This window comes from Cydia splendana, chromosome 26 (genome assembly GCF_910591565.1).
Source record: "Cydia splendana chromosome 26, ilCydSple1.2, whole genome shotgun sequence".
Taxonomy (NCBI): Eukaryota; Metazoa; Arthropoda; class Insecta; order Lepidoptera; family Tortricidae; genus Cydia; species Cydia splendana.
The window spans coordinates 7,751,120-7,777,054 of NC_085985.1; the positions used below are offsets into that span (position 1 = coordinate 7,751,120).

At 38.2% G+C, this 25,935-nt stretch overlaps 2 protein-coding genes across 2 annotated transcripts in view; one reads left to right on the top strand and one right to left on the bottom strand.

Annotated features, from left to right (window-relative positions):
* Window positions 1-275: 275 nt before the first annotated feature.
* LOC134803313 (uncharacterized) lies at window positions 276-22,171 on the bottom strand. The gene is made up of 4 exons (XM_063776095.1): window positions 21,979-22,171; window positions 5,124-5,255; window positions 3,083-3,151; window positions 276-1,506 (listed from the first exon to the last, which is right to left on the bottom strand). Exons 1-4 carry the CDS (start codon window positions 22,031-22,033, stop codon window positions 353-355), a joined length of 1,410 nt encoding a protein of 469 aa, XP_063632165.1. The 5' UTR covers window positions 22,034-22,171; the 3' UTR covers window positions 276-352.
* Window positions 22,172-22,680: 509 nt separating this feature from the next.
* Window positions 22,681-25,935, top strand: part of LOC134803423 (exportin-7-B) — a 72,078-nt gene continuing 68,823 nt past the window's right edge. The window contains exons 1-3 of the mRNA XM_063776243.1: window positions 22,681-22,705; window positions 24,777-24,872; window positions 25,597-25,700. Of these exons, the coding sequence (XP_063632313.1) occupies window positions 22,691-22,705; window positions 24,777-24,872; window positions 25,597-25,700 (215 nt within the window). The 5' untranslated portion in view covers window positions 22,681-22,690. The remainder of the gene's footprint in view (window positions 22,706-24,776; window positions 24,873-25,596; window positions 25,701-25,935) is intronic.

Consider the following 25,935-nt stretch of genomic DNA (forward strand, 5'->3'; position numbering starts at 1 on the left):
GCCACGTCACCGAAGTGTCAAAATTGAACTTGAACTTTATGCATATGCATGTAGGTCTATGTTGCTCTGTGGTCTGTGACCGATTAATCAGTCTTTGGCGTTGAACCTGCGGTGCGGATATATCGGGCATTGGCGTCCAAAAGGTTAAGATTCACCTTTTCTTGATCTTGATACGAAACGAAATTAGTGTCAGTGAAAAGATGAAACAAATGCATCGACTTCGACAATGTAGGTAGATCATCGTCAAAGTAAATACATCTGCTTCTAGCCAACAGTTTTAAATTACAATTTTTTATTGAATAAATTATTTGCACAATAATTTATTATTGTCTAATCATGTGCTTGAGTTTAGCTAATCCTTTTCCGATTCTTTCTCATGGCTAGAAAGTAGCACGCAAACGTTATCAATTCCCTGTTCTTTGTTAACGGGCGCTAAATTATTAGGGATGAGACTCGCTGTCAGGGTAGGAAATAAGATGATGGCGTTTCTCAAAGCAGTAACCAAAGGACCAAGATATAGGGCCAGGTTCAAAGGACTCACTTCAGTCGCTCTGTTAAAGCCTGGACCGCCTGGACGGTTGTCAGGGGTTAGGGGCTCTGCCTTGCGAGGCTGCGGGTTCGCAACATGAGGGTACATTGGAGTGTGATGCCCGGGCATGGGTGGATTATTCTGGGGCATCGGCCAGGCCCACCCAGGTGGCGATGGAGGGTTTTGATGCTGAGGGAAACTGGTCCTGGGATGATCCATTGTGGAGGTATTCAGTTGATGTTCTATATCGCGACAGCGGAGCAACCGATTTCTCTCACGTACGCGTTTCATTAATTCCATAAGAGACAGATCCTCGTCGTCGTTGATGACATCTGGCACGGCGTTTAGCGAAATTAGATCATTCCAGTTAGGCTTTTTGCAGTCTTCTCTTTCGAAATATTTCTTAATGAGGTTTGGAGTCGCTTGACGTTCCTCTTGGCAATGCATTAAAGGTTCGCTCTTAGGGTCATCTCCAACCTGAGAGTCTAAATGCTTGGCAGATTCTTCACAATAGGAACTAGAAATGTTCATTACAGCCGGTCCTGAGGTTTGTGGCGGTTTAATGATATCGGGTACAGCCTCCACTAGCGGTACTTCTTCAATGGTTTCTAATTTCTGTGCAAGCTTTTCTTCTTCTAAATTCTTTGTTGTTGCATTTAGCGTAGCGGATACTAATTTTTCTTCCGGTCTTGTTTCTTCCATATTGACAAAGCAAGATTCCTCGACCGTCGGTGAAGTAAACGTTGCTAGCAATTCAGAATATGTCCGTAGTATCGCATCTACGTGTCGTATATTTGTGCTTTCATCATTCGAAACTTGATATTTGTTCTCTATATTTTTATCGGTTGTTGTGCCGTCATTTTTGTTATGGTTACACAAGCAAGGCGTTGTTGTATAGAAGTTCAAGTTTTTCGCGAAAGCATTCAACAGTTCATATTCTATGGCAAACCAGGCTTTCCACAACTCGCCGTTCCCAACTAAAATAGCAAAAAAAGGTCATGACATGTATAGGTACAGTTGCAAATATAGCGATTGCGAAAAAAAATCGTTTACGGTTCTAATTAATTTTTAATTTTCAAGCCAATTAGGGATTGTAAAAAACTGCCATCATCAGTTTAAAAGTAGTTGCAAGAAAATGAGTTACAATATAAGTAATAGAGCTAGGGTTGCCAGATCGAAAGGCGCGTTCCGGGAGTGGGCAGTCAACGTGAAAAAATGTTCAAACGCTGGAAAGTGCAGGGGTCAAAATGTCCATACGGAACCGGCTGTCTATGTGGCAAAAAGTAGGTAGGTTAGGTTCGTTAGGTAGCTTCAGATGCCCGAAGGGCAAACTGCCCAGAAATAGGAGCCCCGCGAAGCGGGGCTCCGTCTAGTTACGTAGACAGCCGGTTCCGTATGGACATTTTGACCCCTACACTTTCCAGCGTTTGAACATTTTTTCACGTTGACTGCCAACTCCCGGAATGGAAAGGCGCTATTATCGGGAAAAAATATAAATTTTTCGGGATTTTGGGACTTCAGTCGGGAAAAAGAACATTCAAATTAAAGTAATGTATTAAAAACAACGATATTTTACATTATTGGCGTCAGCTGGTCTGCCCATAGACGTTATTATATAAAAATAGTATGAATTCTTTGGGATCTAGAGTCGCTCGCTCGCTCGACGACAGTTCGGAACTTGAAATTATTGTTTTATAAGGTGTTTTTCGGGACAATGTTCAATTTGTCGGGAATCGGGAACTCATCCTAAAAATCGGGAGAATCCCGCCAAATCCTGACCATCTGGCAACCCTAAATAGAGCAGCTGTTACAAATGCACAGCATGGAAAAATATGGACATTTGCAGGCCCAAATTTTTTTTTTTTTAGGTACCTATCAACTGTCAAATAAATATTGATGGCGCTGGATCCGCGCAATATTTTAACCCTTTTCCAGGCCGGGCCGCACCAATCTACAAGGTTTTCCCGAAAAATCCAAATATATCCCAATTAATCCAGCTTTGATGATTCATTTTGCTTTGAAGACAACTCAAGTTTCCCGAAAGTGCAATCTAATTTGAATCTTAAATCGGAATGCTAAAGTTGAAATTCTAGTGGCGCGTATGTGGTCGATAAATCGTAGTAGGTATGCCTGGAAAACCGTTAATATTGTTAATAACTACTTAATACCAACATTACAATTTAGTCATCGTCGTTGATTTGGCCCGCGTTAAGTTCAGGTTTTCACCACGTCGAGCGCATCATCGCTTGCAGTTTCCCCCAACACGAACCTCGCGTAAAACCGACCACTGACTAACAGTCCGCCGGACGATATCGGCCGGACAGTTGTTCGGAACTGTCAAATTTTTGTTCTAAAGGGGCCCACTGATTAACAGTCCGCCGGACGGTATCGGCCTGTCCGTTAGAACAAAATTTAGACAGTTCCGAACAACTGACAGGCCGATACCGTCCGGCGGACTGTTAATCAGTGGGCCCCTTAACTGACAGGCCGATATCGTCCGGCGGACTGTTAGTCAGTGGTCGGCTTTAAACCGATAGGTACCAAATTAGTTACCTGTGTCATAATCTGAAGACCCTGGAGTGTGTTTCCAAGCAATCTTCGTTTCTTCGGACATCTGGTAATCTGGAATAGCTCATGATTATTAGCCGGATGGCAAGGAAGCGTAGGCAAGGACGTAAGGCTACGCGTTGGCCGGACAGAATAACGACAGAGACAAAAGAAACATTACGGGCTAGCAATGCTAGCATACACCGGACCCAAGAAAGAGCGGCTTGGCACTGGTGAAGTGTACACAGTCGTCACGTCCCTCAGTCACGAGGTTACGAGCGATTCTTTTATTTTTTGCCATTTTTAGAGCGGTTTCGCACTACGTCCGATCCGAATCCGATCCGAACCAGTGAAAATATGGTCCGTAGTAGACGTAGAACGATTTCTATGGTAAGTTACGCACCGCACACGTTGAATGACGGAAAGAAATCGGATGACGGAGATCGGATCTAGTGCGTAACTTACCATAGAAATAGTTCTACGGCTACTACGGACCATATTTTCACGGGTTCGGATCGGACGTAGTGCGAAACCGCTCTTAGGGTTCCGCACCCAAAGGGTAAAAACGGGACCCTATTACTAAGACTCCGCTGCCCGTCCGTCCGTCCGTCCGTCTGTCACCAGGCTGTATCTCATGAATCGTGATAGCTAGGCAGTTGAAATTTTCACAGATGATGTATTTCTGTTGCCGCTATAACAACAAATACTAAAAAGTACGGAACCCTCGGTCGGCGAGTCCGACTCGCACTTGTCCGGTTTTTTATATATTGTGACCTTTTTTGCCACTTTTGCGTTATTTCTACTCAGAATCACGAGCTCTTTCGATCCTAATGGGATAAAAAAAATGTCCCAGAGTTTTTTCCCTATTGTGTTACCATTTCCTCATACACTTTGTATAGCGGTAACAAAAAGGAAAGTGTGAAAAATATATGGAAATTTAAGGACACCTTTTTTTCTCCTATAAGGATGAAAAGGGCTCGCGATCCTGACTAACACAAAATGGCAAAAAATTAAAAAAAAAACGATCTTAAACGACAAAGAAGACCATCATCTTTAAAGCATTAGCCCGACTCTTTTGTCTCTTTGGTTTATTGCTAAACACCATAATGTGGGTCTCTATTGTTTCCCATAAAGTTTTAAGTCATTATTGTTCCGTTAAAGTGATAATTTGGTTTTTCTCAGAAACTAGTAGCTTTTCAGGATTGCCATAAAACAAACCTAACCTATCTATAGGAGAACCTACCTACAAGTATGACTGTTACTGTACGGGTCAATAGTTTTTACAGTTTTATTTTGGATCAATAGTTTTAATAATTTAACTAAAATTATATTTAATTTGTATATCTGTAGTATTAATATTTATTTGTATAACTCATAGTTGCGCTCTCTCGAAAGGGTCTCCACGGAAGACTAGCGTCGGGGACCTCAAAAGTTCCTTGACATTATGCTGAGTGGAGACCATTTCAGAAACGCTTTATAACCAATCTATGTCAATGTTATTAGTAAGTTTAAATTAAGCGTTTTTGAATAAAGTATCTTCTATTCTATTCTATTCTAACCTTACGAAAATTACTTTAGCCCTGGAGGGTAACTTTAGCCATTGAGATTTACTCGGTCCAGGTTATATTATTGCACTATAATTATGGAAATATGCCATGAGGTTGGTTTAAGCTAACCTTTGACGTTTTTATGTTTTTATTAGACCTTACAAAATGAGGGTTTCATGTGGGTCAAAGTCAGTACCGTCTTTACCATAAGGGCACACGGGGCCCCATCGTCAGGGGGCCCCGAAGGACAGACAGTAGCAGTATATTTGATTACCCATAGTAAATAGATAGAGGATCATAGTGGAAAAATGAAGTAGTTTAATTCGCTTTCTTTACTTTCCAAAGGGGCACCAAATTCTAATGTGCCCCAGGGCCCCAGCATAGTTTAAGACGGCCCTGGTTAAAGTTACCCTCCATTGGGTCAAAGTAACCCGAGTTTACGGTATGTCAAACAAAGGGATCCGACCATAATGTCCATAACCTGTTTAATAAGTACCTACCTGATTTATGTCCCAGGGTGTTTTGGACGACTAACGGCAAATCGCTGCGGTGCTCGATGTATGGCCTGTTGACGTGTTTAGGTTTCGTCCATTCGGTCTTGCAGAAATCCCGCGACACCATCTCATCGTGCACTGTAAAAGGAGAAAGGATAACTCGGCTCAGTGGGGAGACACTCCTCCTTTCGGATAAACTCGGCTCCGAGGGGCTACCGCGAAAACCGAAATTCGCAAATTGCGGGGATCTTTCTCCTTTACTCCAATGAAGGCGTAATTAGACTGACAGAGAAAAATGCCCGCAATTTGCGTACTTCGATTTTCGCGGTTATAGCCCCGTTCGGCTCAGCATTGCTCCGAGCAATTATGGGTTGGCACCACTTGACGTGCTTTTGCGTGCACGACCACAGTTAAAGATAATCACTTGAATTTTGACAACCCTAAACTAAATAGCCGAAAGGTATAGTGCCATCTATGAACCGCTGTCAAACTTCGGTTTTGTAGGAAGTGTCCTTTCTGTACGGTAGCCTACTATTATTTGTTCTGTGCTCGGGTGCCAAATTCCCGTCCATTATTAGGGTTCTGTGCCCAAAGGGTAAAAACGGGACCCTATTACTAAGACTCCGCTGTCCGTCTGTCCGTCTGTCTGTCTGTCACCAACACGCCATTAAGTCTTTCTAGCTAATGTCGCCAATATGTCGCCGTTATGTCGCCGTTATGTCGCCATAGTAAAAGATATAAAAGGCCGGTGCGGAGGTACTGAGTAATAAAATCAGGTATTTACAACATAAAACTCTTAATTATCAATCTGGATTTAGGAATGCAGACTATTCTGGGATTGAAGATCGGTTTGCTTTAGGGAACCTTTGTCAGGCAAGAGCAGTACAAAGGATAAATTGAGTGATTACTCAATTTCGGCCTCGATTAAACATAATAGTTAGTGAATAAACTCGGTGCTTCGTTTATACATCTAGAGAACTAGGAATTCTGTATAGATTATCAGGGGAATGGGATCATGAGAGTAGCATCCCTAGCTTTTTGAATATAAAAAAGATAATTAATTTGATGAGTGATGGATACTTTGACACTTCTTTTCATCATCATCTAGGTGCGCTTAAGTTACGAAGTGTTGGTCATAGCTCTTCTGGCTAACCTAGTAGGGTAGGTGTTCCGATTAATACTTGCAAATCGGACTAAGAGCTTCCAGACCTGCATCGGGCGTACGGAGCAGCACGTGTGATTAAATCACACATCGTTTAGAAGATGATAGTTACCGTGTAGCTTTACGACTAAGATATTTTTTGTTTTCAGATTCCTGCTACACTTAAAAAAATGGTACATAATTATAATAAAAACATAAATACGTTTTTTAGTCATTCTACTTTATTCTTTTTTTTGTTAGAAAGTGTATTGTTTTTGTTCTAAAAATAGATTCCTCATCCTTAATTTATCCGAAAATGATATATTACATGCCCTAATAGGTATAGTGTTTTAGACACGTTTTAGAGAAATGTTGCTCCAAGTGAAGCGCCGCAGCGTCGAACTTCCCCCCTCCCCCCCACTAAATGAGAGGTGGCTCACGACGGCTCCCGGTCTGTATCTGCTTAAGACTAGCTAAGAATCAACTGTGCCAAGTTTCAGTGCATAGTCACAAAATGCAAGGTGTCGTGCACTACCTAACAAACCAGCTATACATTTACTGCCATCATTCGACAGAAGATCAGAGAAAACTGTTAGAACGCCATTTGACCTTGATTTATTCTTTCACTGATATTATGTGTTAACTTGTTAAATATCTACACGTATCAGTGAAAGAATAAGGATCAAAGTCAAATGGCGTTCTAACAGTTTTAATCTTCTGTCGAAAGATGGCAGTAAATTTAGTGGCTACATATACTGTGTGCATCGTTATTTGCGTTATTTGACATCTGTCACTCACAACAGCAATACAACGTAAAATGTCTTGCACATCGAAATCACAAAGGAAAACAATTGCACTCCGAACGTTTACGTTCTACGTCTTTTTTTTAAATTTAGGGTTGGCCGGACACCACCGTTATGAATCGGTAGTCGTCTAAGTAAATCGATATGAATTTTTCATTTTTCTTTTAATAAAAATAAGGAAAAGGTGGATAATTATCTTATCTGTAAATATGGATATATTTATCGTCACCTAACAGACAACAATTTTGACACAGAAATAACATAAATAAACTTTAAAATAGATCCCCAGTTAGTTTAGATTTTGACGATGGGTGCAACCTACTCGGTCGGTGTATTAAATGCATTTACCTTGCGGGAAAACCATATAATTCTAGCTTTATTTAAATCTCAAATAAAAATTAATTATACGTCACAATTCGATACTTCAGTCTACGTGCCATCCAATCGTAATCGCTTGCTGTGACAATCGATTTGGGTTAGTTACATCTCTATATACGTCAAGCCCCCTCCAGACTATGCGCGTGAATCGCGGGCGAAGCCGCGAACGCGAGTGTGGAGTCGATTTCGCAGGTCTGCGTTCAGTAGGGCTACCGCCAATACCGAAAATCGTCAATTGCGGGCATTTTTCTCTGTCACTCTAATTACGCCTTCATTGGAGTAAAAGAGTAAGATCCCCGCAATTTGCGAATTTCGGTTTTCGCGGTAGCCCCTCAGGACTCCACACTCGCGTTCGCGCACGAGTGTGGAGGAGGCTTCAGTCATAATGTGTCAAATAACGCAAATAATATTTAAAGGCCCCAGTACACAATGATGGGCCATCACCGGCCACTCCAAGGGACGCATTTATGCGTTAGAGGGAGCAAGTGATAATGCTATCTCATTCTACCGCATGGCTGCGTCCCTTGGAGTGGCCGGCGATGGCCCATTGTGTACTGGGACCTTTAAGCATACAGTATAATTTACTTTGACAATCCGCCTCTATACGCTCCATTCTCTTTGACATACGTATTTTAGTCGTATTAACATGCATCCTAATTCAGGATTCAAAAAAAATCTAGATTATGTCAATTGTCAATCATCATGCAATATTTTGTTCATTATTTTGCTTTTATTGTAGACGGATTGAAAGCTTAAAAATCGGTATGAGGTTGGAAACAATAATGGTAACTTAAATGATTTTGTTCTGATTTTTATATAATAAATAATAATCTGCCAAGTACCAGTTAGTAAAAATGTATTACCTGCTAATTACACAACATCAAATTTAGTATTTTATATGTATTTTTTTAGTCTATGTTGATGTTGTTTAGTATTTCATATGTATTTTTTTAGTCTAGTAGTGTATATAGGTAGTGAATATCAGTTTCCGAAAAAGTCAGGCGCTTAGGGAAACCAGCGCAAGGTAGCTCAGGGCAGTTTGGTCGAACTGGGCCCGGCTTGGGAAACGGGCAGCCGTGGTACGGACACTGCAGCTTCCTCTTCTTGTCTTGCACGGGGAAGGGCCACGATGGAACCGGCGTCCACGGCTCGAAATCCTTTATTCTATTTAGTTTTAACGACGTAATTTCAAACTGGCGATCTTTTATGACACGGAAGGGTATATTTATAGATTCTAGAAAGCCTCTTTTTATTGATTCGATTACATTTCTCAAATCCAAGCCATCAAAGCCAGTGCCAGTGTCCAAAAGAATTAGGTATGGATGTATGGTTACAGGATCATCAACATTAGTGGCTTGGCATGGGCATTTAGGCTGCGCAGGAGGACATTTCGGTGGTGGTGGACAAGGACATGGGCATTTGGGTGGTTCCTGGGGACATTCAGGTGGATCGGGTGGACATTTAGGAGGAACTTTAGGAGGCGGACATTTTGGCGGCTCTGGACACTTAGGTGGCTCAGGTGGACACTTAGGTGGCTCAGGTGGACACTTAGGTGGCTCAGGTGGACATTTAGGTGGCTCCGGTGGGCATTTGGGTTTCGGTGGCGGCGGGCAAGGCTTAGTGCATTCAGGTGGAGGTGGACATTGCGGTCTATCGCTTGGGGGACACCTTTTCTCAGAATTCAATATTGCGATATTATCGACTTGGGCTTTTATTTCGTTGAGATATTGTAAACGATTACGCGCCCGTACCCGCTTTAGGAGTTCCGAAAGTGATAGATTCAAGTCTAGACTGAGCTGATTTGCAGCATTATCAACATCGCTAGATGCCGTATGCACGCAACTTTGTGCTATAGTTCCTGTTTCTCGAGACGGGTGTTTTGTTTCTTCCGCTATTACAGCTGTATTTGTGTTTAGCTGTTCAGTATTTTGCTCCTCTGTGGTTTTTGAAGTTATCTGAGCTATTTCGAACTTTGGAGTTTCAGTATTTTGCTCCTCTGTGGTTTTTGAAGTAATGTGAGCTATTTCGAACTTTGGAGTTTTTTGGCTAGTAGCATTGTCACTCATTACTTTTGTTTCCAGCAAAGGCTCATTGTGTGCCACTTTTTGCGGTTTGATTTCAAATTCAAATACTGCTTGAGGTTGCATTTGAATAATTGAATCGATACCTTTAATCGAATTTGTTGTCAGTTTCAATTCAGGTGGTCCTGCTGTGACTTGTTCTAGTACCTTGGCATGTATTATGTTTGTGACCTCGTTACTTGGAGATGACGGCGGATTCATTTGTACAAGTCTATCAAATGTTTTATGGGGTTGTGTTGTGTTTTCCGATGCAGTATATGCGCCAACCTGTTCCATAGTTTTGACATTTATAATTTTTGTAAAGTTCCTTAGTGCAGCTACATTTGTAGGGTTCAATTCAGGATTTGTTTGTACAATTCCAAACTTTGGTTCCAATAAATTCACGTGAGACAAAGGTTTTATTTCGTGATTTGGGAGTGTTTGAGGATTTATTTGTACAAGTCTATCAAGTCTTTCATGGGGCCGTGCTATATTTTCCGATGGAGTAGTATATGCACCAACCTGTTCCATAATTTTGTCATTTATAATTTTTGTCAGTTTCCTTAGGTCAACTTCTTCAGTCTTGGGATGCGGTTCAGGATTTATGTCTACAATTGTAGCAGATTGTTTGTCAATCGTTGCTTTTTGCTCTTCTGCATCTATCTGCTGCTCCGCAACCTTTGGCTTTGCCAGATTCAGGTGAGACAATGGCTTTAATTTATCTTCTTTCTCCTCCTTCAATTCTGTTTTCGGCATGATTTGGTCTTCAACTTGTATAATTCCTGTAATAAAATAATCCTGTGGTGGTTCTTTCACCGTTTGGACTTCAGGAGTTTTATGTTCATTACTCAATAAGAAATCAACATTTGTGTAATCACGCGGAAAAGTATAATCAAATTTCGTAGCGTCCTGGTCCTGATATAAGGTGTGAAAAATTTCAATTTCAGCTACTGGTTTACTTATAGTATCACAATCTTGGAAGGATGTATTAAAATCACATTGGTTCAGTGCTTCAATCGCGTTCGAAGCAGAAGCAACCTCGTTAATCAAATTTCCTTGATGGACAAAGTGACCTGGCTGAATTCCATCAACCTTTATACACTCAATGAGGGAATCAATCTTATCTTTATTATCACTGACTCTCAAGTCTAGTTGGTTATAATCCTGGCACTGTAACATATAATCGTCTTCTACAAATCCTAATTTCTCAATGGGCTTATTATTTTCGCTACTTTTATCGAACGAATCGAAATCGAAACCATGTAATGGTAGCATATCGTAATGGTACGCATTGGGCCCAAAAATGTCGTGGTTTCCAGTGATACCTTCCCCTGAGCTAGGATTTTCCGGCAAAAAATCTTTAAAATAAAGACTGCACCAGCTTATTTTGTCGTAGTACTGTGGATTGTTAACATTCGTCTCTTTCTGTTGAGACTCTTCTAGCTTCGGCACAACCACTTCATGAACATCTTCCTTTTCACAAGAAACGTTGATGTTGATAGAGGGACTCGTAGCGTCGCTTGTGTCAATGGGTAGTCCTAGACGCTTCATATCATGTAAGAGCCGTTTGTCAATTTCATCTCTTTCCACTGTCAAATATTTTATTGCCAGTTCGTCAAAAGCCTCTCCTTCGGATTCCATCTCGTATCGGTAGCGGGTATTGGGAAGTGAATTAGGTGGATCAACAACAACTCTTTTCTCGTCATTCTCACGAATAGGTTCGGGTTTCTGAAGTAGTTTGTCATCTTTATTTACATCACTATCATGCATAGTTGCAAATTGCCAAACATTGTCAGTTAGCGGCGATTTATCTTTTGCAAAATGGTCTCCCTTCTTGTCTGTTTCCGCTTTGACCTCATTATCGGCGGATGTCTCATTTTTTTGCGTTTCATCAGCAGTTAATTGTTGTCTAATTTTTTGCTGCAATGCAACTTTTGTTTGTAAACTTTCGAGTAACGTTTCATTATTTTTCTCACTATATACTGTGGTGTGCGCAATGTATACTGTGGGTCTTAATTTTTTGGGGTCCTCGTAGTGGTGAGAGCCAAGCGTACAGTCAATTGTTCTTTGGTACTTCTTGCACACATTTACTCCATCTGGTGGCTGGTTAGTACTTGTGTTCCTCACAAAACTGTATATCACTGAAAATAGCGAAAAATAGCCATGTTAAAAACAAAAAAGTTCACCTAAATTTGCTATTTATAAATTTTTCGTGTGCTTGGGCATAATTTTGAGTGGCAAGATCAGAAAGTTACACATGGATATTTTTCGCAATATTCAGTCAAATATGGACATGGTTCTTTTTGAAAATGAGTACCAAATTAAGTTAATTTTACCTATTTATAAGGATGAATAATGCTACGAAAGAGAATAAAGCAAACGATTTTTTGCACGCACGCATATACAAATATTACATATATGTTTGACTGATCTTAATAAAGCGATAGAAAGAATACAGACATAGGCTACACTATAAAAAACCGGCCAAGTGGGAGTTGGACTCGCGTTCCAAAGGTTCCGTACATTACCTAATTTTTAACAATGGATTTTTTATATATGAATCATAAATCATCATAAATCATATATTTATTTGTAAACATAGGTTTTACAGATATAATTGTACACTTAAAAAGAGTATCACTATGTTTAGCCATTAGGCATACAAATATTTTTCAGATGGTGCATGCATATTTACAAACTTAATCTATAAAAATAAAATATAATTTAGTAATTTACATTCCTCCATATACCTATATAATTAATATTCTGTATCAGACAAATATTCTCCGATCGAGTAGTATGCTTTCCTAACTAAAAAGTGAAACGCGAGTGAATTGCCTTTAAAAAACCCGTAGGGGTCGGATCAAAAACTAAGTAATTAGTCCGACTCACGCTTGACTGCATACTTCTAATAGGTTTACCTGTCATCTATAGGTAAAGAACTATTTTGTATATTTTTTTTTAATTTTAGACAATAGTTTCGGAGATAAAGGCGGGGAATGGTCACATTTTGGCTATTTTCTTAAATAACTTCTAAACTATTCGGTATCGTCTAGGGTCGTCCCATTCGTTTTTGCCAAGTTCTTAAATTAGTCCAATTCTGCTTTCGTCACCCATTCTACATTCGTCACGTTCGTCGGTGGGCTTTATCATCTTTGGTCATATTTGTTGTTTGCCTTTTTCTTATTCCGACCCATTCCGGTATTCGTCATTATCTTGTTTGGGCATGTTCGATGTTAGTCTATCTCGTTTTCAGTCTCATTCATTATTCGTCATTTTTTCATCGACACGTTCGTTGTTGGTCCCATTCGGTTATTGACAAGTTCTTAATTTGTCTTATTCTGTATTCTGTCATATTCTTCATTCGTCACTTTCGCTGGTAGTCTTTGTCATCTTTGGCCATATTTGTTGATTGTCTTTTTCCCAGTGTGGTTAACAATTTCATCATCCCTTCCCTCCCGTGAGTGTCATAGAAGTCGCCCTGAAGAAGGTTGACAGCAGTTACCAAAGCTTTAATCAGTCTGAAACTATCTAAGTAGCCATACTACTGTGCCCTGGTTTAAGACCAGGCACGGCACGACGGAGTAAGCCCCGTGTCCCCGTTTTGGAGTAATCTCCCCTACATGTGTATTGTTTAGGATACATTTAATTAATATTTAAGTATAAGGATTATTGTTTATGGAATCAAAACAAAAAACGAGACAAATAGTGAATGGGACGAATATCGAATAGGACGAATATCGAACGGGACGAATATTTAACGGGAAAAATAGAGAATGTGTCCAAATTTCAAAAGAGCCTAAATAAGAAAAATACGAAATTAGAATAAGTCCAAAGACGATAGGACGAATAACGAATGAGACTAAAAAAAGAAATTGACTAACATCGAACATGCCCAAAGAAGATGATGACGAATACCGGAATAAGCCGAAATAAGAAAAAGCCAAACAACCAAATATAACCAAATATGAAAAAGACCACCGATGAACGTGACGAATGTAGAATGGGTGACGAAAGCAGAATGGGACTAATTTAAGAACTTGACATAAAACGAATGGGACGACCCTAGACGATACTAACTATTCATTTTAAAATTGCAACAAAAATAACTTTGAGATTCTCAAAATGAGTTCTTTCATTTGATATGTAACACGATATAGTTTAACAAAACTTTCTTTTTCTCATTTACCCCCCAAAAGTGGCCTCCATGTTTAAAAATCATTTGTTTACGTAGGATATATGTCCGTCTTTGGGTCACGAATTTACATATGTGTACCAAATTTCAACTTAATTGGTCCAGTACTTTTGGAGAAAACAGGCTGTGACAGACGGACAGACAGACGCATGAGTGATCCTATAAGGGTTCCGTTTTTTAACAAGCTTTTATTAGGTCGACCAATTATGGATTTGTTAGATGTATTTTCCGATATTTTTTTTTTCTTGTATAATAAATTCCGATCGTCTTTTTTCCCTGTATAAAAATTTCCGCACGCCTTTTTTCCCTATAGATATATTTCCTGGTATTTTTTTTTCTTGTATATATAAATCTGAACGCCTTCTTTCCGTATAGACATATTTTCCGATAGATTTATTTTCTTATACACAAATATCTGAACGCCTTCTTTCCCTGTATTTTTGTTGTTTAACGAAAAATTTCATGGTCATTCATTTTACTAGGGGCAAAACTTCTTATTTGCTTGGACCCTGTTTGCAATAACATAATGCAATATTTTATAGTCCTTAATTTTACTAGGGGACAAATTCCCGGCTGTCTTTTTTCCTGATCAGAAATTTTAAAATAGATATGATTCTTGATAGAAAATTATATAATATGTATTCGCATGTTCGCAATTTTGCCCGTTTACGTTACTACCTACTTACACTACAACATAAAAGTTGATACAGATGTAGTGCATAATTACTTTCCATCGTGTTTTATCGAAAAAGTTCGTATCTACACGTATAAACTGTATAGAGGATTAATAGGCGTACTTCTGTCAAGTGCCTAACTAAGTACAACGTTTCACTCGTTTGATTTGATTACTGATTGGTAAAATTCCTTTAAAGATAACTAACCATGATACACAAAATATTCCACACAAGATTGCAAACAGGGTCCAAGCAAATAAGAAGTTTTGCCCCTAGTAAAATGAATGACCATGAAATTTTTCGTTAAACAACAAAAATACAGGGAAAGAAGGCGTTCAGATATTTGTGTATAAGAAAATAAATCTATCGGAAAATATGTCTATACGGAAAGAAGGCGTTCAGATTTATATATACAAGAAAAAAAATATACCAGGAAATATATCTATAGGGAAAAAAGGCGTGCGGAAATTTTTATACAGGGAAAAAAGACGATCGGAATTTATTATACAAGAAAAAAAAAATATCGGAAAATACATCTAACAAATCCAATTATGGATTATTATTAACTAACTATTAACTAACTATGTAACAAATCCAATTATTAACTAACTATGTAATGGAATCTAAGGTAACTAATTTAACCATCTTCCAAGGATCGTAGCGTCATGAAAATTGGCAGCTGTATGTAGTTCTGATGACAATACAATAATATGGTACTGTCGAACTGATCTGATGATGGAGACACGAGGTGGCCGTAGGAACTCTCGACCTGTATGTAACTAACTATGTAATGGAATCTAAGGTAACTACAGTCGACTCTCGTTAATTCAAACCTGCGATAATTCGAACCTCTCTATAATTCGAAGTTATCACGAGTTCCCTAGAAAATTTCTTTATATTTCGAAATAATTCAATACATTTTTAAGCACTTGGTAATTCGAACAAAAAAATCATCGCTACGTAACAAAACGACGCGTTAATTCAAACTCATAGGCGTCAAACACTCGACAATTCAAAGTTATCAGATTGCAGAGGTAAGTGTAACATTTTGAGACAAGTTCAAGTTCATCGTTGCACGAGCATTTGTTATTGTAAAATCATTTCCGGCACTAGGTATTTCAGATAAAAAAAAGTTATAGATCAGTCTCAGCAATGTGCTTTGAAGCTGTTTGAAGCAAACTAATAGTATAGACTTCTTCCCGAAGACTAATAATTAATTTACATTATGTATGTGCATGTAAATATGTACCTCTAACCTTTGGATATTGTTATAAAATTAGCAGTTAATAAATCATAATTGATTATTACTCAATAATTCGAACTTTCATATTTTTTCTCTCAAAAATTTCGAACTATGATATTTCAAACTCTCGATAATTGGTAATATTTTAAAAGTCCCTTGAGTTTCGAATTAACGAGAGTCGACTGTAATTTAATCATCTTCCAATAGTAGGAGATCCCCCATACATCGGCCCTTCACCAATCTGTCTGACGGATAAAACTATGAAAATATGAAAGAAAATATGTTCCTGAACATAAAAAAATAGGGTTGCCTAAAGAAATCCGGTCAAGGCTATTTTTAATAAATTTTTGAAAAAAAAATTTTTTCTTCAAATTTCACCGACGTGTCTGACCATGGACCTAGAATACTACGGACGTAGTTTTGCTAAGACAAAAACTGTGATTCCATCATCCACCAATTTCCTAGTATTTACGCGTGACACACACACATTGACAGTTATCTCAATGCCCTCATCCACCAATTTGCCGTCAGACGGATCGAAACGTCAGTGAAGTAAATTTGTCCAAGAAAAATGTAAAATATCGCGGCATGCGTAGTTAAATCCTGCAAGAATTGTACCGATCGAAAGAAAAAAAGTGACGGAATAACTTTTCATATCTAATTTTATCAATTATCACGGTATAGTACATAAAATCTCCATATTTCATTGTTTATAAATGCGAAACAGGAGTGTGACCAGTAAGTTGAATAGGGTAATTTCCCGAAAGTAGGGTAATTGATGCCCTTCTTATTAAATCATTATGTATATAAGAGATAATTTAGGATATTTAGGTAGGTAAATAGCTTAATTATTGATTTTGCATTTCAAACTATGTCGGTATGGTAATTTCGCGATAATAAGGAGATTAAAGACGTTTACATGAATAATGTTTGATAGTTAACGTTTATTTGTTATGTAAGGCAAACATACTCATGGTGCTCGACGCGGTCCCAGTCCAGTACATGTCATCTTGAAACTTAAACCATTATCAATAGAGGTGACAGCAAGGTGTCATCTATTGGGCATTAACATGTCGAGCACTAGTACATTTACCTTATATTTATTTTTTGTTTAAAACCAGATGTGTTAAGGGGCCCACTGATTAACAGTCCACCGGACGGTATCGGCCTGTCAGTTGTTCGGAACTGTCAAAATTTTGTTCTAACTGACAGGCCGATACCGTCCGGTGGACTGTTAATCAGTGGGCCCGTTTACAAGTTAAATATCATTAGGTATTGAAAATAATATTTGCACAAAGTAAATTGCAAGTAATGCGCATTTTCAAGACCTATAAAATCAGTTAGATACACACTTTTTTATTGTCTAACGTAAAACTGTCCTACTTTAATATTTGAAAACAAGGACAATATTGAAAATAATTGTTTCACCATTAGGGGAGAATTTGTGTTACATGGTATCACTCGTCTACACGCACTCTTTTAAACCGTCCGCCATTGCAGTGTCACAGTTTGTCTTAAGTGACTTTCCCTCTGTCAAATATATAACTCTATGTGTCTGACAAACGAAATAAGTTCCAATGGAAAGTATAAAACTTGTACAACATAAATCAACTAGGTTGCCTATCTTTTTCCGGTCACTATTATGTGGTTGCCATGTTTAAACAGGTGCGTTTTTATCGATAATTGCACTCGTCTGTCTGACGCTTGAATTATACATCAAAATGTTGGTAATTTTACTAATTTTATTGCGAATACAGTAGCATAGGGTTGCCTGCGAAAATCCGGTCACAAATAAGGGTTGCCAGGCTTTTAAGTAAAATAAGAAGGGAAGACTTTTACCGATAACTCATAAACTGCTTAACCTATCAAGTTTGTTTTAATTTTGTTTGAATGAGTTTTTTAAGCACTATTTTTATGATTTTTTTCATATTTTTTGGATCAATGGTTCAAAAGTTAGAAGGAATACCCGTATTTTGTTCTTTCTAAATGATTATTTCCAAAACGGTTAACTTTATCAAAAAATATTGTTTGCAGACCCCTATTTATTTTTAAAGACCTATCCAACGACACTCCACACTGTAGGGTTAAAAGGGTAAAAAAAAAATCACGTACATTTTGATTCTTTCAAAGCGATTATTTCCGAAAACTTTCACTTAATCAAAAAATGTTTTTCTAAGACCCCTATTTATTTTAAAATACCTATCTAACTACTACCTAACATTTTTTGATAAAGTGAATATTTTTGGAAATAATAGCTTTAAGAGACACAAAACGTGTGTGAATATTTTTACATCGTTTCAACCCTATAATGTGGGGTGTCGTTGGATAGGTCTTTGAAAATAAATGGGGGTTTTTTTATGAACATTTTTTGATAAAGTGAAAAGTTTCGGAATTAAACGCTTCGAAAGAAACTAAATGTGTGGCGTTTTTTTTTTTTCGTTTCAACCCTAAGGTGTGGGATGTCGTTGGATAGGTCTTTTAAAATGAATAAGAGTGTTCAAGAAACATTTTTTGATAAAGTGAACATTTTCGAAAAAAATCGCTTGTTACGAAACAAAATGTATGTGAGTTTTTTTTTTTTCACTTCAACCCTACGATGTGGGATATCGTTAGATAGGTCTTTTAAAATAAATAGGGGTCTTAGAATAACATTTTTTGATTAAGTGAATGTTTTCGGAAATAATCGCTTTGAAATAATCAAAATGTACGTGATTTTTTTTTACCCTTTTAACCCTACAGTGTGGAGTGTCGTTGGATAGGTCTTTAAAAATAAATAGGGGTCTGCAAACAATTTTTTTGATAAAGTTAACCGTTTTGGAAATAATAATTTAGAAAGAACAAAATACGGGTATTCCTTCTAACTTTTGAACCATTGATCCAAAAAATATGAAAAAAATCATAAAAATAGTGCTTAAAAAACTCATTCAAATAAATAAAAAACAAACTTGATAGGTTTATGAGTTATCGGTAAAAGTCTTCCCTTCTTATTTTACTTAAAAGCCTGGCAACCCTTATTTGTGACTGGATTTTCGCAGGCAACCCTATGCTACTGTATTCGCAATAAAATTACCAACATTTTGATGTATAATTCAAGCGTCAGACAGATGAGTGCAATTATCGATAAATACGCACCTGTTTAAACATGGCAACCACAAAATAGTCACCGGAAAAAGATAGGCAACCTAGTTGATTTATGTTGTACAAGTTCTATAAGTACTTTCCATTGGAACTTATTTCGTTTGTCAGACAAATCGGTAAAACTGATGACAATACAATAATATGGTACTGTCGAACTGATCTGATGATGGAGACAGGTGGCCATAGCAACTCTGTGATGAAACAACGCAACCTAATTGTGTTAGGGGTTTTAGAATTGTCTCGATGAGTATTAGTTGTCTGTCGTGAGAAAAGTACAGTCAGCGATAAAAGCTTGTACCAAAAATGAAATTTTTGCCAAAAACTTATTCCTTTTGATGTACGGAACCCTAAAAAAAACAACGGGTGCACTCCGGGAGTGCCGACAGAAGTGAAAACTCAATGACTAGTCCAAAATGTCTGCAGCACTATGTATAATTGACCCATCCTCCTTTCTAGTGAAAAACTTTAGTTCCGAAATTGCTGGTCAGTGATCTTGTTTAAAATTCGAAATTCAAATTTGTACCTAGCGTTAATTGTTTAAAACTCGAATAGAAATTGATAAGTTACCTTGCAGACCTCGCATCTAAATATATTTGGTCATCCTATTTTGAGTTTTATTCACTAGTACTACTTATTAGAGTTCACTTTTATTAGCGATTTCATCAAGATGTAGCTTTATTGAATTATATTTGAGTGATATAAAGTTAGAATGTAACTGTGAGATCCTCGTAATTCAGCCCGTACAAGATTAGAACATTGAGCTTTATTGCTTAATATAAAAGTCGAGTTTTAAATAATTGACCTGATTATGATACGTTATGTTATGACTAAAGTTCTTTGGTGAATAACATTGTCCGTGACACATGACGTCAGCGTTACGTTACGCGTTACGCTGAATCGAGTTTATCATTTTTTTCCCCAACTCAAAAAGTGCTCAGCGCCGCTAAAGAAGTTTTCACTTCAAAAAACGAACGTTCAAATAGGAATAGTAAAAAAACCGGAAAAGTGCGAGTCGGACTCGCCCACCGAGGGTTCCGTACTTTTTAGTATTTGTTGTTATAGCGGCAGTAGACATACATCATCTGTGAAAATTTCAACTGCCTAGCTATCACGGTTCATGAGATACAGCCTGGTGACAGACGGACGGACGGACGGACGGACAGCGGAGTCTTAGTAATAGGGTCCCGTTTTACCCTTTGGGTACGGAACCCTAAAAACTGCGGGATATACAGGGTGACCTTAGCCTTGGACAAACCCTGAAATCCCACGTAGGGTTACTTCTCAGAAATGCTCTAACGGTAATATTTTTTTCATTAGAACAAAAGATAAAAAATTAAATATCAAACAAAAGTTATTTCCAATAATCGACAACAAAAAGAAACATACTGTATTAATCATTGGCAGTGCTTTTGACAATTTGTTTGAAAATGTGCGGCAATGATGACATTTGTCAAAACTCAGAATCTTATTAATGTCATAAATAAAAAACCGAACAAGGGCGAGTCGGACTCGGCCACCGAGGGTTCCGTACTTTTTAGGGTTCCGTACCCAAAAGGTAAAACGGGACCCTATTACTAAGACTTCGCTGTCCGTCCGTCCGTCCGTCCGTCCGTCCGTCCGTCCGTCCGTCTGTCACCAGGCTGTATCTCACGAACCGTGATAGCTAGACAGTTGAAATTTTCACAGATGATGTATTTCTGTTGCCGCTATAACAACAAATACTAAAAACAGAATAAAATAAAGATTTAAATGGGGCTCCCATACAACAAACGTGATTTTTGACCAAAGTTAAGCAACGTCGGGCGTGGTCAGTACTTGGATGGGTGACCGTTTTTTTTTTTGCTTTTTTTTTCGTTTTTTTTTTGCATTATGGTACGGAACCCTTCGTGCGCGAGTCCGACTCGCACTTGCCCGGTTTTTTTAGTATTTGTTGTTATAGCGGCAACAGAAATACATCATCTGTGAAAATTTCAACTGCCTAGCTATCACGGTTCATGAGATACAGCCTGGTGACAGACGGACGGACGGACGGACGCACGGACGGACGGACGGACGGAGTCTTAGTAATAGGGTCCCGTTTTTACCCTTTGAGTACGGAAAGATAATCAAAACGGTCGAAGAAGGTTTCATACTTATACATATTACTATTACCTCAGGAGCTAATAACACATACAGGTTGCTCCAAAGTAAAAAAATCTTAATTTGTTAATTTCTTCGTAACCGCTACACCGATTGTTATGGTACCAGTATGGTACTTTGTATACTGGTTCTAAATACCCAAATGCATATGTACATTTTGGCTTTGTCCACTGGCTAGGGACACCCTGTATTCAAGAATTGTGTCTATCTAGCAGCTAGCAAGTGTTTTATGCGTAGCTACCCTGTATTCAAGAATTGTGTCTATCTAGCAGCTAGCAAGTGTTTTATGCGTAGCTACCCTGTATTCAAGAATTGTGTCTATCTAGCAGCTAGCAAGTGTTTTATGCGTAGCTACCCTGTATTCAAGAATTGTGTCTATCTAGCAGCTAGCAAGTGTTTTATGCGTAGCTACCCTGTATTCAAGAATTGTGTCTATCTAGCAGCTAGCAAGTGATTTATGCGTAGCTACCCTGTATTCAAGAATTGTGTCTATCTAGCAGCTAGCAAGTGATTTATGCGTAGCTACCCTGTATTCAAGAATTGTGTCTATCTAGCAGCTATCAAGTGTTTTATGCGTAGCTACTTACAGCTTTAGGTACCTACTTCGGATCTTATAATAGTTATTTATAGGTACAGTCACCTGCAATAATATGTTACTCTTCGAAGGCCGCAAAAATATGTGACACGTTGTTAAAGCTCTACAAATAAGATCGTGTCAGATATTTTTGCGGCCTTCGTTGTGTAACATATTGTACGATACAAGTGCGGAAAGTATACAACTCGCAACGAATGGCGATAAATTAAGAGTTGCGAATTACCTATTAGCGTTCGAGCGCCATACTACCTCGACACAAATGGGTGCTTTTCATCCCTTGGTTAACAATTTACTATCACTATTCCGCTGTCTTTCCAAAACGAATGATACTTACAGGATGCATGCGTACATGCAAAAGTACAAGCTCCAAATAATCCGACCCCTTTTCTCAACCCAATAGCTCAAATTTTAATGGAAATGAAAAAGGATCGAAGTCTACGACGCTAATCAGGTAGGTAAGTAGGTACCTTGGTAAATCATTAAATTGATACTTACGCCTGCGGAGCTTGCCAAGACTGCAGATACGTTCACGAAGGATTCTCGAAACCATATTAATTTAACGAAATCTGTGTAATATTGGCGTGGTTTGATGCACTGATATTTAGGAGATATTAAATTTATTATTTTATTAAAAATCACACAACTAATTTGTTCTACATTTTTTTGATTTGTCATTTATTTTACTCTGAAGTTTTCTTTTAGTTCTAGAAATTTGAGCTAAAATGTTTTTGGCCAGTACTATATCAAATTTATTTTGGTGATAAAGAACTGTATACTCTGTCAAGCCAATTCCGTCGGTAGAAAAGAGCGTAGGCGCGAAGAGTTATCGTCCCATAGTAAATTTGAATTTCGCGCCTTTTTCTACTGACAAATTTGTTTGTCCGTCTATAACTAACTCTCTTTGGCGATAAACATGTTGGATAATGAATGGCACATTTAAATGAAATATTTTGAACGCATTCATATTCGCGTTTTGTTTACAGTATATGCAAAATTAATTGCCTTAACTAGATGTACGAATACATTTTAGGCATTTAATTTTAGTTTAATTTAACTGTTAGTAGTGGACATTATAACTTAAAATATTTTCTTACTTTCATTAATGTAAGAATTTGTTTAAGTGTATACCAGAAATGCGCACTACATGTCGCATACTTAACCTTAAGCAATATCAAAACGTCATTTCAAATGCGAGAAAATAACAAAGATGGCCGAAGAACAGGTGAGTACCAAAATATTGCGATTTTTATGCAATATTAACTTAATTCAGGTTCTTTGAGACTGACAGATGATCCTATAATACTCTAAAATTCAAATAATTCACTTATTTCCAATGTTCGTGCATAACTTGCACGTGTTTTTTGAAGTGCATTTCCGGACTCCATACTATGGTTTGACACAGTTTTTGCTATAAATTTTCGTGTTATTTACCTATTATACATGATTATGTGGTGTGCGGTTATGCGTCAGATGAAGCAATATACTTGACACATATACCGGCGCTTTGGTTATATTTTGATGCTAGTTGTTGACGTATTTCATGTAACCCATACCCTTGAATTTGGCTTGTCAATGTTTTCATTTAGATGCCATTCCTATCGCAATGTTTCGACATCCGTAACACGTACACTAAACAAATCTAACTTACACTCAATTGCTTTAAGTAGGTGTACTATATTCTTGTTCCTAATTGAATACTTAACTTTCTTCATGCATGATCAATATTATGACCAACAATTAAAAGAACCAGGACTTCTTATTGGATTTTTTGCAGTATAAGTATATTCAGTTAATAGATTCCATAAATCCATGTATAGTATAGTACTTAGATAGTACATAGAATAAATAATAGTACTATCTAGGTACAGAAGACTCACTCTCTAACAAAACGCTAGGCTTGTGCCTGCTCGGTCACTACAGAGAGCGCTCCGCTCTCGGTCAATCGGTCAAACGAACTAGTTCGGTCTTTTAGTTCCTTTAGTTCAGTACGGTCGTTGAGAGCCGGGAATGAATAGGAGTCGATTTTTCATTGGTTTCTTTCCAATCTTTGGTAACTGAATACAATTCAATGTGTCGGTATTAAACATTAAAACACCTTAACATAATTTAAAAATGTGAAATATGTCGAAATATATTGGATTTTCCTTCATATTTTACGGGCTTAGGAGTGTCACGTCGTTCTTTCATCTCGTTCACACTCGTGCCAGCGACATTGACAACCGTTTCGTTCCGTCTATTTTACGTTTCACTCAGTCAAGCGCTCTCGAATCCCACTGAACTAAAGGACCTAAAGACCGATTAAGAGCGCGCAAAAAGATTTAGTTCCTTTCGGTCCTTGATGGGATTTCATTCTTAATAGTTCTTAGTTCAGGACCGACTCAAGCCTACAAAACGCGTCTGTTACGATCAGGACAGATATGGCCGCTAGGTGGCGACAGCGCCACGCGCGGCTTATGGCAAGCCACCAAAATTGGTGTGGAATGGATGTACTTTTAGCTACCTGTAGCAAAGCGACGAAATCATGGAGTGAGCCATGCCTGATTATACATGGTTTTATGAGAATCTAATGAATCTATGTAAGAGTAACAATCTGCCAGGAGAGGGCTCTTAGATTCTTTAGGCACATAATGCGGTCGCCACACCACAGCCTCGAAAGTGACATCATACTGGGGCAAGTTGAAGGCAAGCATGCTAGAGGAAGAGCCCCTACAAGATGGTCGGATTCTATTAAACAAGCATGTGGTTCCATGCAGAGGGCAGCCCACATAGACCTTGTTCGCGATAAACATACATCGGGGTTTTCGGGTCGAGAATGATTTCATGTATTTATAACTTTGTTTATTGTAAAATAATTACCAAACTATGAATTAAACATAGGTAGTAAGGTCCAAATCTGCTTAAAAATGTTAAATTAGTATCATTTTTTACAGTTTTTACCTATTATTTGGCTAGTGTAAATCATTCCCGACCTGAAAACCCCAATGTATGGCGATAAATGGAGGGACATAGTTGTTGGTCATGATCCTCAGTCATGAGGGAACGACGAAGAAGAGATGTAAGAGTATACTTGGAAAAAATTAATATACATAAAAACCATACAGCATACAGTATAAGTGACCAAAAAACTACTGTTTGATGTATCCAGGTGTCCAAAATGAACTGCTAACACTTATTGTCTTAGCGGAACACCTCACCCAGTTAGCTATTTTTGCTGCTGATTTGACACTGGGTTAACGGTTTAACCGGTTAACCGCGGCTTAGGATGGTGCAAGTTATTGTATCTGTTTGTGCAGGAGGTGATACAGATAGAGTTGCTGTGCAAGCAACTTTACGAGTCTCAGGACCCGGAGGTGCGGGACCGGGCTGAGAAGGCTGTCGTCGCTTTTCAGGTAAATTATTTATTTATTTATAGCCTTCTTTCAGAATAGGTAAATTTTTTTATACTATATCTACAGTTTTCCTTAATCTACATTCTACGGTAACGGCTTCAGTGTGCCTTGCTATAGTTCGTTTTTTTTGCATTAGAAAGAAGATAAGCGAACTTGACATGTCTTTTAATTGAAAAACGCCTTTTAAAAATCAGTAACTATTTCTTATGAAAGCAGAAGAATATAAATCATCGTATTAGATTCATAATTGTTACATATTTGCCGTGACTTATTTTTAAAACGTGTTTTTCAATAAAAAGACACATCAAGATTGTTTACCTTATTTCTAATGCTAAAAAAGCGAACTATAATCTTAATCTCGTAGCATTTTTGATAGCAAAATATAGGTGTTTGCAGCCTGGGTTTCCGCAAATGTCATATTGCGCCTATTTTGCGTGATGCTTTGTCGGCACTACTCTTGCCAACCCAACTCTACCAAGAAGCCTAGCAGACCCTTAATATAGTCAACAACTTCAGTAGGCCTAGCACATGATTGGCACGACAGTCTTTTTCTAATTATGATAATTAAAGAGGTATGGGTAGTCTCTCGCCGCGAGATACTGTCGCGCCAGTCATGTGCTAGCCCGGCTGGGAGAGACCTTCGTAAACCAAGGTGCTGTCCCAATATTCTGCCACCCATGTACTTGTATATTTGAGTAATAACCATAATGATAATCTTTGACAGGAGTCTCCGGACACCCTGAGCAAATGCCAGGCGCTCTTAGAGCGCGCGGACTCCGCGTACTCGCAGCTGCTGGCCGCCACAACCCTCGCCAAGCTCATCAGCAGGTGAGACCATGACAAGAAGCCCCACTAATCACTACACCTTACAAAACAAAGTCCCCCGCCGCGGTTTTCACCTATGCTCTAAGAGGACACGTGACATAAAAAGATTGCCATGAAAACCCTCTATCTTCAGTGTCAAATTTTTATTTCAAAATCATTTCGAATTTTGGTCGATTATTGCCCCTTTATTGCACAATACATATTGAGTCTTTATTGCACAATATGTATTTCATATTGA

Bases quoted from the DNA above. Each gene is read 5' to 3' on its own strand.
- LOC134803313 (XM_063776095.1), bottom strand. From the start codon at position 22,033: ATGGTTTCGAGAATCCTTCGTGAACGTATCTGCAGTCTTGGCAAGCTC. The intron at 5,256-21,978 runs GTAAGTATCAAT...CTCCTTTTACAG, and splicing joins TCTTGGCAAGCTCCGCAGGC to TGCACGATGAGATGGTGTCG. The intron at 1,507-3,082 runs GTAACTAATTTG...TTGCTATTTTAG, and splicing joins GTCTTCAGATTATGACACAG to TTGGGAACGGCGAGTTGTGG.